The sequence below is a fragment of the Lepus europaeus genome, chromosome 2 (assembly GCF_033115175.1).
Source record: "Lepus europaeus isolate LE1 chromosome 2, mLepTim1.pri, whole genome shotgun sequence".
Taxonomy (NCBI): Eukaryota; Metazoa; Chordata; class Mammalia; order Lagomorpha; family Leporidae; genus Lepus; species Lepus europaeus.
This window is the reverse complement of record NC_084828.1, coordinates 137969903-137984666: the sequence shown is the minus strand read 5'-3', so window position 1 is coordinate 137984666 and position 14764 is coordinate 137969903. Positions and strand designations below refer to the sequence as shown.

Genomic DNA, 14764 nt, shown 5'->3' with positions numbered 1-14764 from the left:
GTCAACATCAACCAGCCTGCCCTAGAGCTACCCTAATTCTAGACTTCTTTTTAAGTGATAAAATATTCTCTAATATTTTCAGCGACTTCTGAATCAAGTTTCTTCTTATCTGCAGGAAAATGCATTCTAATGATACAATATGCCTTTTTGTGAGAAGTTGATCCTAAATGACAATTCTTGACTTTAAGTTTATAAAAACTGTGTAAGGTTGCTTGTGGTAATCTGATAACTGTGAACTTTTCTAATATAGATTTATCAAATAGCAAAGAAATTTCAGAGTTCTAAACTCCCTAACTTAGATTTAGGATTGACATATGTGTATGAGAAAAAATAATCCATAGCTCACTCTTTAAAACATAAAATTTTGGAGAGTTAAACTCTCTTGTGAATTAAATCATTTAATAACCTTTTATTTATTTAGTAAAACATTAATTGGTTGCATATCTCATGCCAGACATTTATAGACTTAAAATAAAAATACATGTCCAGTCCTACAGGAGCTCAAGTTTAGATAATGAAGACTCATGAGCAAACAATTATAATACAATGTGACACGTGCTATGACAGCTGGTGAGCACTCTGTTATACGAGTATAGAGAAGAGACACTCCAAAGCCCTTTGAATTATGCAAAGCTGGAGACGAATCTTAGAAGGTCACATAAAATTTGTCCAGATGAGCTGAATCAGGGAATGAGCTGAGACCCAGCTGCACATGTTAGTGGCAGCACGTAACAGCAGAGGCAGCTGAAAGTTCTCCAGGGCTCAGGCTCTCCTCGTGTATAGAACTGTTATTACCAACTGGCTGCTCAGCCAGACTCTGTTTCCTGGCTGTTGGCATCTTGTCAGTTCTCTCCAACAGAGTAGAAGGGAAATTGATGTCTGTAACTTTTGGGCCACAGCACTGAAGAAGTAGGTGCATTTTCTCCCTTCTCTTTCCCCATCTGCAAGTTGAATGGGGAGAGGTCAAAGGCCATCAAGGTGGACAGAGTCAATGGGCTCAAAGCCTGGAGTATTGAGATAACAGGTGGGAGAAAGCCATCTGTCAGCCAGGAACACTTGCACTGGACTGTCAAGTGTGAAAAAAATAACTTCTGTGGTGTAAGTCATGCATGTGTTGGTATTTCTGTGATCATTGATGATATCATAATAAATACACTGTGTGAATGTAGAGGGAACCACTAATTGTGTAAAAAGATAATAAATGAAGAGAGACACGGAGACAGAGAGAGGGGAGAGAAAGAGAGACAGACAGAGAGAGAGAGAGAGAGAGAGAAACTGTGGACGGCAGCCCATAGGCAGGCACTAGGTCCTAAAGGGGCCCTTCTGTCACACTAAGAAGTTTTGACTTGTAGTCCAGTGGTAAGGTAGAACTATTGACGCAGGAAGGTAAAACAATGAGATTTCCATGTAAGAATTACTACTTGGGCAACAATGAGAACTAACTAGAGAGAAGGGTGAGAATGACAACCAGATTTCTTGCTGGAATATCTCCCCTTATTCCTGCATCAGTGTTTGGCTCACTCTTTCATAATAGAAATATTGTGTCCTAAATTTTGTGAGCAAACCAGCAGTGTCTGAGCCACTACAGAACAGTGGGCAGCCTTCCATCCACAGTGTCCAATGACTACAGTAAAACCAGTCAAGGCAGAGAAGGGAACATACGTCAGCTCAACTCCCACTGGTCTGGGAGGATTGCCTGGGAACATTACTTTTTCAACACTTTGCCTAGAAAGGATTCATGTCCTAAAAGTGATTGAGCAGATGCCAGGAATGATGCTCAAGGGAGATACAAAGAAGAGAACCACAAGATATTATCTGCATGGGGCTTGCATGGAAATAACCCATAGAGCATCATTTGCAACTTATTATTATTGCAAAAGTGCTTTCAATGACATAGCTAGGAGTAAATATGAAGCATCCATTGTCACTTCCCAAGCAGGGAAAGCAGGTCTTTGTGATAACAGTGAGTGCCTAACACTTGGTGTGGTCAAATTCACACAAATTCACACACGTGCCTAAATAGCCCTGTCTCACCCTCAGCACCAGCCTTCACGAAGAAGCATACCGACAGAAATGGAGCAAGCAGCTTGAAGCCACAGGTGACCAATTGCAACAGCCATATAGCAGGCCTCCCCAACAGGTGTCCCATTGTGAGGAGTGCCTTTGAGCAGTGGTCTCAGCTTCTGTGGCTGGAATCCATCACCATGTTCACACTGAGGCTCCCCACTAGCTGCCCCCATCCAGGGGCTGAGCACAGCAGGGGTTCTCAGCCAGGGAGGCGGGGACCACTCTGATGGGCAAATGTGGCTTAAGGACACAGCGTCACCCTTTCAAAACCTTTCTGCAAACTGTACCACAGCCCACAATTTTCCTGGCTGGCCTTCCTGCCCTCCCTCTCTGCACAGGGCTTAAGCCCAGCATTCCCAGGCTCCTCCCCTATTTTTCTCTCCTAGGAGTTTCCCCCAGTAAATCATTTGTACACCCAATCTCTTTCCAACATCTGCTTCTTGGAGGATCCAAATTAACACACTAGCCAAAAGAGTCTGTCTCTGCGTTTCCCCAAAAAGGGCTGAGAGCAATGAACATCTTGGCAGATTGTCAAGATCAGCAGGAAACCCCCAGCCTCACAGCACACCTGGCTAACGAGCCCAGGCACCCAGGAGGGCACCGCCGCTGCAAAAGCAACAGCTGGAAAATCCTTATCTGTCAAAGGCCGGACACTTACAGAGCCTCCAAATGCTTTTTACAACCAGACAGCCAGTCACTGCTTTAGCCACAAGCTGACAGGGATACGGAGTGTGGAATTAACAAACAACAGCACAATCATGTATGAGCTGGGTGACAGATCGAGTAAAGGGACTGTTTTTAGAGATAGTATAAAGGAAGCAGCAATTCTTTGTGTATGGAGGAAAGGAGGAGTCTGGCTGCCGTGGTTTGGGAGCAAAACACTACCGCTCTCGTCGGTAAACCCTGAAGCAAGGACCCTACTTGCTAAGGTTGAAAAGGAGCCAGCCTGCATCAGCAGCATGAAACCCACCCAGCACAGGGGCACATGGCCCTCTGAGGCCTGTCTCCTTGCCAGTTGTTGCCATTGCCTTTTCCAGACAGAAACTCTGGTCTAGATCCATCATCTACATCTTCCAATCTGGACATCTGGTCACCTAGGAGGGTGGCTTTGTGGGCCTAACCTCTAGTGAACCTTGGCCTCTCTCTAACAGTGTACAGCTCCCGGGAGGAGTTCAGACAGTGCACTTCCCTACGGCACTCACTCATCCTACAAAGTCCCTCTCAGATTCCAGCTGGGGGAACTCAGGCTCTGATGCAGCCTGGGCCCATTAAGTTCCTGTGTCATTGAGTTCTTATAACACCAATGGTTTGAGCCACACACTCCAAGGACCAGGTTTAGAAAGAACTATATCATTTGGTGTTGCCTCACAGACTTGGCTCTTTCTCTTGGACTACACAGGGAGACTGTTTAGGTCAGGGATTCAGAGAAACTATAAGACTAGCACATCTCTTTTCCTCTAGAAAAGCCAAATACTTTAGGAAGAATTGAAGTCCAACTTTCTCTAAGTCCACACACTGCTGCCTGCCCTGGAATCAAGAACTAAGTACCCTCTCAGTTTGTGTAGTCAACGAGTTACCGACCTGTTTTAAGTGTTGCCTATATGGAACATTCCACACAATGCTGTGGTATTCCAGTCCCTGCAGGGCTTTGGGTGTAGTCGTCATGTAGCAGATGCCTGACGTGATGTTGACACTGCGGAGGGAGGAGAAGAGGGAGAGGACATAATCCCAGGACTCCTCAGGCCAAGGAACATTTAGAAATACAAGGTTTGTTGTGTAGGATTGGCTCTTACTTCATTATCCACATTGAAAAATACAAAAAAACTCCACTCCCTCAATCTCTCCCTCCTTCATTACCTTTCTCACCACAGACATGTAAGGCATTGATTTATCTGGGACTTTTGAGAATTATAAATAAATGAATTAAATGTGATCTTGCTCTGAAAGTATTTCAGTATCTTAACCTACCAGCCCCTTTCTTCCTACCCAACCCTGTGACCCGAATTTCCAGAAAGAAAAAAAAAAACATAAGGGTTTCTCCATCTTTTTTTTGCGATGAAGCCTGCTCTTCATAACTGACTCCCCTTGCATCCGACCCAGAGTCCTCTCACAGCAGGTTCCTAAGGTGGCTTTTCTTAGAGGATTACAGAGGGGGGCTGACTTTTTAAAAACCTGTAATGAAACGGATCACAGAATGGTTTTTAAAACACGAAAGTGTCAATGTCTCTTCAGCTCCGTTCAACACTGTGGCTGTGCTTCTGCACTCACAGGACCCCACTATATGGCCTGGCTCCAGCCAGGTCCCCTCAGATTCTGTTTCTAAGGTAGCGGGGCCTCTCTGACATTGCACGCTGCAAGAAGCTCAACTCTGCACATGTACCTAATTAGACGGTCACTGGAGAACCATATTTAAATGGTACATGATGTTAGAAGAATTTAGGAGCCTAAAGGTAACACAGGAAGACTGTAGAAGAACGGAGTTTTGCAGATCTTTCAATCTCAGGGCAATGAGTGGCAACCAAGAAAAATCTAGATAAAAGAGGTATTGCCCCTTCCCTAATATGAAAAGATAAATCTTCAAAGTATGTGATATATGTAATATTATATCTCCACCTGCTGAGCGTATCAGACACTACTGATGCCAAGCCCTCATCCCAATACCCTTTAACCCAAGAAAGCCTGATACATTCAGCTGTCCACCCCTCCCCGTGCAGCCATGTGCTCAGGGTAAGTCCCCCTCACTCTCAGCCCCAGGAATGTTTCTCCTCCCCTTAGCTGGTAATTAGCTCCGGAATGGGTTTGTGATTCCACGCAATTCATTAAGAAGCAAAGGAACACTGTCAGGGGGTTTCTCTGGAAAGTTTTGAAATCCTAAGAGAGAGCCACAAGAGAAATGGGCTCTCTTCTATTTCAGGAATGTTACTGAGCCAGGGGAGGACTCCTGGAACTGCCATACTCGCCTCACGGCCAGTCTGATGTTGAAATCAGCACCAAGACTAGGAAAGTGGAGAAAAGGAAAAAAAACCGAGTCTTTGATGACCGAGCTGCTGATGACCAGCACTGGAGACTACAATTCTTTGGGCTTCTGGTCATGGGAAATGACACAGGTCCTTGTTGCTTACACCTGCTTCAGTCAGGGTTTCTATTACTGTTTAATAGATAGGAAAGCTGTTTATTTTTTATTTTTACAAATGAATGCACAAAATCTTAAAGGCTGTCCTAAAGGAGGAAAGACAAGCTAACTAACCAAGCCTCCCAGTGCACCGGGGACAGTTTCACAAAGGAGGCTCCTAAGGAGATACCAGAGTTCACGAGGTGGAAAAGAGGGCCTGGCTTTCCAGGGAGGAGTGCAGGGAAATCTAGGAGCATAGCACTCAGCAGGAACGCCAAGCATCTTGGGATGGCCACCTTCAGCAGCTCAGAAAAAGGCCCAATTTGACAAAGGAATGGGGAGTGTTCAGGTAGGAGAGCCAGTCCACAAGAAGGTCTTGAGTAAGAATTGAGTGAGCTCCTTCTGCAGAGAAAAATCGGCTTTTTGGGGGCAGAGGACTCAGTACGTGGAGACAACGATTTGAAGGGGAGAAAAGAGAACTGAGGAGCAGTGAGGGCGTGGAGAGGAAGTTAAGGTCGGATTTAGTTTAGAACCTTGGGATACAGGAATTTTAAAGTGAAAAGAGCAAATTAAAGCTCAATGGGTGTTCTTTACCAGTATTTGGATTTTTGTTTCTTTCAAATTTTTATTTACTGAAAAGGAAGAGAGGGGGCTGGCGCCATGGCTCTCTTGGCTAATCCTCTGCCTGCAGCGCCAGCATCCCATATGGGCGCCGGGTTCTAGTCCCGGTTGCTCCTCTTCCAGTCCAGCTCTCTGCTGTGGCCCGGGAAGGCAGTGGAGGATGGCCCAAGTGCTTGGGCGCCTGCACCCACATAGGAGACCAGGAGGAAGCACCCGGCTCCTGGCTTCGAATCGGCATAGCGCCAGCCGTTGTGGCCATTTGGGGAGTGAACAAACAGAAGGAAGACCTTTCTCTCGGTCTCTCTCTCTCTCTCTCATTGTCTATAACTCTACCTGTCAAAAAAAAAAAAAAAAAAAAGGAAGAGAGAAAGAGAGAGAGACAGATGGAAAGAGACTGAAAGACAGTGGTGGAGAGACAGACAGAGCTCCTATCTGCTGGTGCCCTAGGCACCCAACCCAGGTCTCCCATGTGGGTGGCAGGAGCCCAGTTACTTGAAATCATCACTGCTGTCTTCCAGGGTATGCATTAGCAGGAAGCCGGATTCAAGAGCTGGAGCAGAATACTGGACCTAGGTACTCTGATGTGGGATGCATGCATCCTAACCAGAATTTTCATTGCTAGGTCAAACACCCACCCCCAATAAGAGGACTTTTTACAGTAGGGACTGTTAAATGGTAAGAAACATGTGATGTCATTATTTCAGTCTTTGACATTTTAAAAATATGAACTGGTGATTTAAATGTGGGGATAAAGGGAAGGGTATGACCATCTGAGGAAGCCAACTCATTGGATGACATTATTTATCTATAAAGACAAGTATCAGACTTTAATTGTGTCTCCTGCATTTTAAACTTTTTATCTGCTATATATCCATCTCTCTCCCTTCTTAACAAAAAGTCTTTGTTAGAACACTGATTTATAGAGAAGAGGTGGGCTTGAATTCAAATGTCTAAATGCATTTCCTAACATTTTCCTTTTTAGCAGTTTAGTTTTATCCTAGGATTAGTCAGGGATGAAACTGAAAGTAAAAATACACAAAGCCATATGGTTATTTAGGGCTTTTGTTCTTTCTCTGCCCTCCCACCAACCTTCCAAATTCAAAGGACTAAAGGAAAGTGTAGGTGTTGCTAAAAGAGACCCAATTTACTGCTTTGTGCTGGCTTACCATCAAGTTGCTTTGATGAAGGAAAGAGCCAATGATGATTTTAGAACAGGTCTAAGCTACCTGCTAGCAACAGAATCCCATTATCTTCCAGGGGACAATGTGGTCTACTCTTCCCCCTTGGGATGCCTCATTCAAAGTTTCTATCTTCTCACAGGATACAGTCATATGAGAAGTATCACAAAGTCTTATCATGTGTGTCACCATGGTGGAGTGTCTAACATTCACCACCCATCCTTGAGGTATACCAGATACTACACAATATATGCACACACGAGAGAACGCATACTGTACACACAGAAAACATACAACACACATAGGCATGCACATACAAATACACAATGTATACAAACACACTTCACTGGACGCTGGGGTTTCTGACAAAGTGTTATAGAGAATTTCTCTTTAGAAACTATCTCAGCCATGAGCTTATACATAGATATATATGTATCTTACAGCCATCTTAGAAAGCTGAGAGAGAAAACATAAAAACAGAGATATATATATCACTATATGCATATTGACTAAGCATATTATTCATAATGTTTACACAAAACAGACTTATTTTTCAGACCAGAGGTGGAGATATTATGAAGTATGGATATAGTCAAGGAGTGAGAGCAAATCAGAAGAAAAAGACAGGAGAAACTAGAGTGGAAACCAGGAATTGAACATTCAGTTTTTCTTCTCTGGTGCATCAGAACCACCTGGAAGGTCTGAGAAAGCACACAGCACTGAGCCCCAGGCCCAGAGTTGCCTTGTCAGTAGGTGTGGTCTGGGCCCACTTATTTGCATTTCTGACAAGCTTTCAGGTGGTATTGATGCTGCCAGTCCAGGAAGCACACTGTGGGAAGCATTCGCCTATAAAACAATAGCCTCTGTCATCTCCGTCTTGGAATTTCATCAAAATTCACATCATATAGGGCTCGTGCATACAGGTTTCAGAGTTGGAGAGCCCAGAGGTATAATTCACGATTCTGCCTTCAGTCTCCTCCAAAAACTAAATTCAGTTAATCATGACGAAATCCTATTTTGCATGATTCGCCGGAATCCGCCCTTTCTTCTCAAACTGTTTATGGTGCATGCCACACCCACTCTTGACAACCACAGGCATTTAAAACCTGAATGACCATGAACTTGCAACACTGCTTTCCCAGATCCTGGAGGAAGTATTTCCAGGTCAAATTCATTATTCTCCCTAGGATATTTCACAGTACTGCTCCCACCATTTCCCATGAAGGGTTTTTTTCTATGAACAAGGTTACATTTCTGGGCTTCAGGGTAAAAGAGAAACTTAACTACACCTTATTGGGCCCACAATTTGAAAGGCTAGCTTTCAAAAGCATGTTGTTGCCAATAATTCTGTGCAGCCTTGGCCAAGTTGTAAATTTTCTGAGTTCCGTTTCCTTCAATGCAGAATGAAGATCATCTTGCCTGCTTGCCTGTTCAGCATGGATGCTTTGAGGTTTAGTGATAAAGCATTCAGTTATTTGAGGGGTTTCAAAAAGTTCACAGAAAATATATGAAAGATGTCTATTTTTGTGCAAAAAAAACCACTTAAATCTATGCAAAACTTTCTCATAATATGCATTTCCCACAAACTTTTTAGAGACCCCTCATATATACTCTCTCAAAAATGCTTATGCTGGGGGCTGATACTGTGGAATAGCAGATAAAGCCACCGCCTGCAGAGCCGGCATCCCATATGGGCTCTGGTTCGAGTCCTGGCTGTTCCATTTCCGATCAGCTCCCTGCTAATGTGCCTGGGAAAACAACAAAAGATTGCTCAAATGCCTGGGCCCCTGCTACCCAATTGGAAGACACGGAAGAAGCTCCTGGGTCCTGGCTCCTGGCTTTAGTCTGGCCCCGTATTGGCCATTGTGGCCATTTGGAGAGCGAACCAGCAGAGTGAAGATCTCTCTCTCTCTCTCTCTCTCTCTCTCTCTGTAACCCTGCCTTTCAAAGAGATAATCTTTTTTAAAAAATCAATTTTTAGAAACCTACCTGGAGTACTATGCCTTTGATTCATCACTATCTGATCCTTTCTCTAAGAAACACCTTACCACATGGGAAACCTTGTCTAGATCTGTGAAGTACCCGAAAAATCAAACTTTTACACCGAAAGGAGGCAAGTTTAGTACATTGGGCTCCAAGCCCTAACAACCCTTCCTGAAGATTCATTCAGATTAAACCAGACCCACACCAGCTTCATGAGAAAGTCTCCAAACACCCCTGAACACGCACCCTCTCTCTCTGTTTGGAGGGCCTAACTGACTCTCCTCAGGAATTCTGACAGGAATTCAACAGGATCTACTGAGAACCCTACCACAAAACCAGACAAAATCCTAAGAGAAACGACGGAATGCCATTACTGGCTGTTGGGTTCTGGGAAGAAAGCTACTTGTCTGGGCTGGTGAGGCTGAAAGATGCCCGATGGGTGAAGTTGGTCATGCCTGAAGTTTTAAGGACTTTTGCAGCTTTGTGATTCTTTCCTATTTAACAGATGAGAAAATTCAGGCCAGAGGTTAAGTCATTTGCCCAAAGTAATGCTTTTAGCTACTGAAAAAAAACGTTATTAGGATTAAAAAGCGTAAATCCCCAAGAGAGTTCCAGTGCTTTCTCCATAAGGCATGCCACAGTACAGAAGTAAAGGATCTGAGGGACCTTCCAGGCAGGGGAAGAAGTGAGCTCCTTGGAAGCATCTCCTATGGGCCCTGCAGTAATGGAGGCAGCGCTGGAGCAGGGTCAAATCACTTCAGTACATAGGAGCCACACCATGTTCAACAACCCAGCTCTACTCCGAAGAACTTCCAGGAAGGGCTAGCATGAAATTAATGCCTTCAGAAGGCTTGACAGCCAAATTAATTTGAAAAGCTTGGTGTTTCACTATGCAAGTATAATTCCTTTAAAACTTGAAAAACTTGTTGAGTAAATTAAACTGCTCTATTAAAAAGCCAAATATACACTTAAAGAATGATAAAACACTACAGCATGGTATAGTTTAATGAATTCAAAATCTAATCTTTGTAGCTTGTATTTTCCTTTGGGCTCACTAAATGGCAATGCAAGATTTCTACACCAATTGGGGTCAGCACTGTGGTGTTGTAGGCTAAGCCTCTGCCAGCAGCACTGGCATCCCATATGGGTGCCAGTTCATGTCCCTGCTGCTCCTCTTTGGATCCAGCTCTCTGCTTATGGCCTGTGAAAGCAGTGGAAGATGGCCCAAGTGCTTGGGCCCCTGTACCGTGAGGGACACCTGGAAGAAGCTCCTGGCTCCTGGTTCCTAGCTCCTGCCCAGTGCCAGCAGTTGTGGCTATCTGGGAAGTGAACAAGCAAACGGAAGACCTTTATCTCTCTCTCTCTCTCTCTCTCTCTCTCTCTCTCTCTCTGTCTTTTCTCTGTAACTCTCCCTCCCAAATAAAAAACCAAAATATTAAAAAAAAATTTCTACAACAATTGAGAGACTTTTATATGGGAAGGCCATGAGATCAAAAGCAGAGGTTTAAATTGAACAGGCTGAAATTGCTCTTCCCCTAAGTTCAGATCCCAACCCTCAGATGCATAGCATTATAAATGTCCTAAAAGTGTGGTAGCCCCCAGTGATATGTAATGGAATTTTTAATGCTATCAGAGCACAATATTTCTTTTATGAACATCTAACGGGGGATACAGGGTCCTAAGTGACTAGCGCTAAGTGCACCAGCTGCTGTCAATCAATACTTTGACCATTAACAGTCATTTAGGCTTTTAGTTCAATTTAAATGAGTATCACCATAGCTTATGTTCTAAACCAGTTATGGATTCTGATCCTTCAATTTTGAAATCATCAGAACCATAGAAGGTCATGAGAGACAAGTGCCCATTACTATTCTTGGTAAAGCAAAAATGTTATTATAATGCTGTCACTAATTTTTAAAAGCATCCTATGACCCTTGATGAAAGAAAAAAAAATATTTTTCATGTAATTGGTTATTTGTATTTGGAGAATCGCATTTATCTCCAATCAACAGAGTCAATCCAAATACTAGGCAGGATTTTTCTTGGCTTAGACAATCTTTCAGATGATATTGCAAGGTTAAGAACCTGACAATTGTTTCCAAAAATAACTATTTAAAAAGCAGTTGAAGATTCTGATAGATCACTGCCCCCCTCATTTTACCCTAATGGCTCACTTTCTAAGAATCTGACCGCTCGGCCTTTTTCACAGGGCTTCCAGGTATGCTGATAAAGGATATCCACATCTCTTCAGTTTCCTAAAGGACATCTGACACATGTCATCAGAAAAGCAGACGATACACTGGACTGAGGGCTTACAGGAAACTTTTACAGGAGCAAACAACACAGTACATAGGAGCAAGAGCAATATTCAGTGCAGTAGGAGAGTTGTTCACCAACTTCATCGATCAGCAGGAGGCACAAGATCTCTAAATGTAAAGACATTTCGCTACAGATGTACAAGAGTACGGGATGGCAAGGACTGAGTTACAGCCTACTGCCAAAAGCTCAACTCCTTACAAGAAGGAAATTTAAAGTTTGAATTTTCAGACTAGTTGTGTTTTTCACTTCCCCATTATTACAAGGCCCCCAACAGAGCTCCTGCAAAAACCATAAATTCCATTCATTGGTAGATATAAGGATTTATATAGTTTTACCAGGAAAATTCACTCTTTGGGGTCTCCTAGGAAAGAGGATCTATCTGACTAAACTTGAAAACATGAACAGCGTGAGGATGCATCTGAATCCCACAGGCATGTCCATTCCAGGAAGACCATGGAGAAGATCTGCTGATTTTTAATATCTCAGCATCTCTCAGCAAAGAGAGGGAAGTTAATTCCCAGCTCAACAGTTGACAAATGACATGATCTTCACCTCTATGCCTTCACTTCTTTCTTCAGCAAAATGAGGAAGCTGGATGTATGTTCTCTAGGGCTCCTTTCTAATCTGTGAATTCCAAGTTTGCTTACAGCTGATGAACAATAAATTCACTTGGTATCTTCTCTCTTATAATTAAAAAGTGTTTATTAGATCTGTTGTCATTTTTTAGACTACTTTGTTACACCCCCGAAAGTCTCTAGTAAGCATTTCCGATACACCATGATCCCTGAAGAGGACATATGAGAAGTCACTAATACCAGCCATATGGACGATTTTTCAGAGACTTTCACTGAGAGCTCCTTTAAGACGAACATGAACCTCACTAACACATGTGGATGAGTGAGAGCACACGGGCCCCACTGCCAGTGGCATTCACTGTTTGGAAATCACTTCACTTTCTGGGATCCAGTTTCTCCCTCTGTAGAGAAGATCACCTCTAAATACCAGCAGCAACTACGATTCAATGCCAACAACAACAATAAAAAACAGTGAATTATCTCTTTCACTGATTTATAATTTGAAGATAACTCAACATACTAAAAATCTAGTAACAGATAGTTAAACACAAATATATATATATATAGCTTCGTAATGCTTATAATGCTTTTACATTGCACTGGGAGTGGACCAGTAGATGGAAGACCTCTCTCTCTCTGCCTCTCTTCCTCTCTGTCTGTAACTCTGAATTTCAAATAAATAAAGTCTTTTTTTAAAAAGTAACAAATTAAAAAAGGAAGATAGATAGATAGATAGACCCTCAGTACAAAGAAATTTAACTCTGTACTCTGCAGTGACCATACCTCAACCTCCTGCGAAGAACCTACACTGCTTGGCCTGAACCTTCTGCCTTACAGCTCATGTATCTTACAGGCGGATCCAGTGAAGGCACAGGACTCCTTATGCTCTCAAATCATGGCTATCCATTGATAACAGCAGGACATCACAAACTGGCCATACAAAGTGTGCATTGATCTTGTTTTCCACGTGTGAAGCATTTAAAGGGACTTCAGGATTTTCAAAATGACGGACACCCACAAATAATAAATATGTTCTGTGCTTTGGTTTATGAAACATGTCATCTGTTTCCCTTGAGTGCAAGGTTCCTATCCATTATCAAGGTGACAGAGAGTGGTGATGCCAAGAATTTCATCAATAACACCAGCTTCAAAACTACTGGTGTCTTGCATTTTACTTCAAAATATGAGAGAACAGACCACATAATCTCTGTTGTACTTTATTAAACTTTCTGGATGATGACATGGCAATGTGATGACATGGTAAATTACAAGGCAAGAGCAATGCTTTGGGAGTTTACCATGTTCCACAAATGCTTTTCCGTAGCTTGGCTTCCAAAAAAATTAAAATAATAACTATACAACAAATAACACTATTCACAATTGTAAATGAGAACATCTAAAATCAGGCTAAAAATAAAAAGTGCTACATAGGCCGGCGCCGCGGCTCACTAGGCTAATCCTCCGCCTTGCGGCGCCAGCACACTGGGTTCTAGTCCTGGTCGGGGCACCGATCCTGTCCCGGTTGCCCCTCTTCCAGGCCAGCTCTCTGCTGTGGCCAGGGAGTGCAGTGGAGGATGGCCCAAGTGCTTGGGCCCTGCACCCCATGGGAGACCAGGAGAAGCACCTGGCTCCTGCCATCGGAACAGCGCGGTGCGCCGGCCGCAGCGCGCCTACCGCGGCGGCCATTGGAGGGTGAACCAACGGCAAAAGGAAGACCTTTCTCTCTGTCTCTCTCTCACTGTCCACTCTGCCTGTCAAAAAAAAAAAAGTGCTACATAGAGAAAATCTTGTTTATTTGTGACTTTTTATTATTAGAAAATAAAACATTGTATATAATCCAAAAAGATTTAGATATGATTCCTCCCCTAGGAGGGGTGGAGTCTTTTTTTTTTTGCAAGTTTTCTTGGGCAAATTCTGGTAAAAGAGGATTTCCTCCATGCATTTACAGCGATACCATTTGCAGAACTTTACAGTGCTCCTCAGTGCCGCCTGCGAAAGAAGGCTGCTCTTTGTGCCTGCAGAGCCATCACTTCCCAACAGTGCTATGAAAACAAACAGCTCACCCGGCTCCACTCCCACATGACAATGGACCCACAGCTGTCAACAGACCTGCATTCTGTGCCGCCTGAGAACATGACTATGACATTTGCTCTCTCTCGTGACAAAGCAAATTCCCGCAACTCATCTGGAAAGGGAATTGCGTTCATTATGCTGCAGCACCTTTCAACAAGCTAATGACATTTCAATCAGCACGTTTTCTCCAGTTTCGGTACTTTGCCATCTGAGTACAAGTCCCTAATTACGCCCAAGCAACAAGTTTCACATCAATCCCACCATTTATGCACTCACCATACACCATCGCTCCTCCCGTTTCATGCAAGAAGCGGAACCGATGATTTTTAAATAACCAGATTGTCAGAATGGTAAGGATGAGCAAAAAATTAAAGACAAGCAGCTCCACCGCTCCCTGATGCTGAAACTGATACTCATCCTTCTCTGACGCGAACCTTCGCTGCCTCTCCATGCTCCAGTCTTCTGGGAATTCCTTAGACAGAAAGCTGGATAAGGGCTGTTTTATCAAGATTTGCCAAGACAGTCTGGCTGCCTGAGGGTCTCAGATAAACACTGCCACTTTAGTTGCTACTTCACAAGCATTCTGCCCTGGCTTAGCATTCAGATGGCTTCTAGTTACAACTTCCTGTTTCTCTCTTAAAGCAGCCCCGTCTCTTTTCAAACTCCACAGTGCAGTTTCACCGGCAACGCTGACTCTGTTTAAAAGATTCATTCTGTGAAAATTCTTTCAGATTGGACAAATCTGCAAGCCATGATTCTGAGGTCTTGAGTCATGGTGCAATGGTTTCCAACAAGTCCTGGTGAATTGTAGATTAATAATAACAAACAGCACCCTA

The 14764-nt window shown here is 43.4% G+C and overlaps 1 protein-coding gene across 1 annotated transcript in view; it reads right to left on the bottom strand.

Moving 5' to 3' along the window:
* SLC9A9 (solute carrier family 9 member A9) overlaps nucleotides 1-14521 on the bottom strand; it is a 625461-nt gene extending 610940 nt beyond the window's left edge. Inside the window, exon 1 of the mRNA XM_062213558.1 lies at nucleotides 14205-14521. Coding sequence (XP_062069542.1) covers nucleotides 14205-14379 — 175 coding nt within the window. The 5' untranslated portion in view covers nucleotides 14380-14521. The remainder of the gene's footprint in view (nucleotides 1-14204) is intronic.
* Nucleotides 14522-14764: the final 243 nt, after the last annotated feature.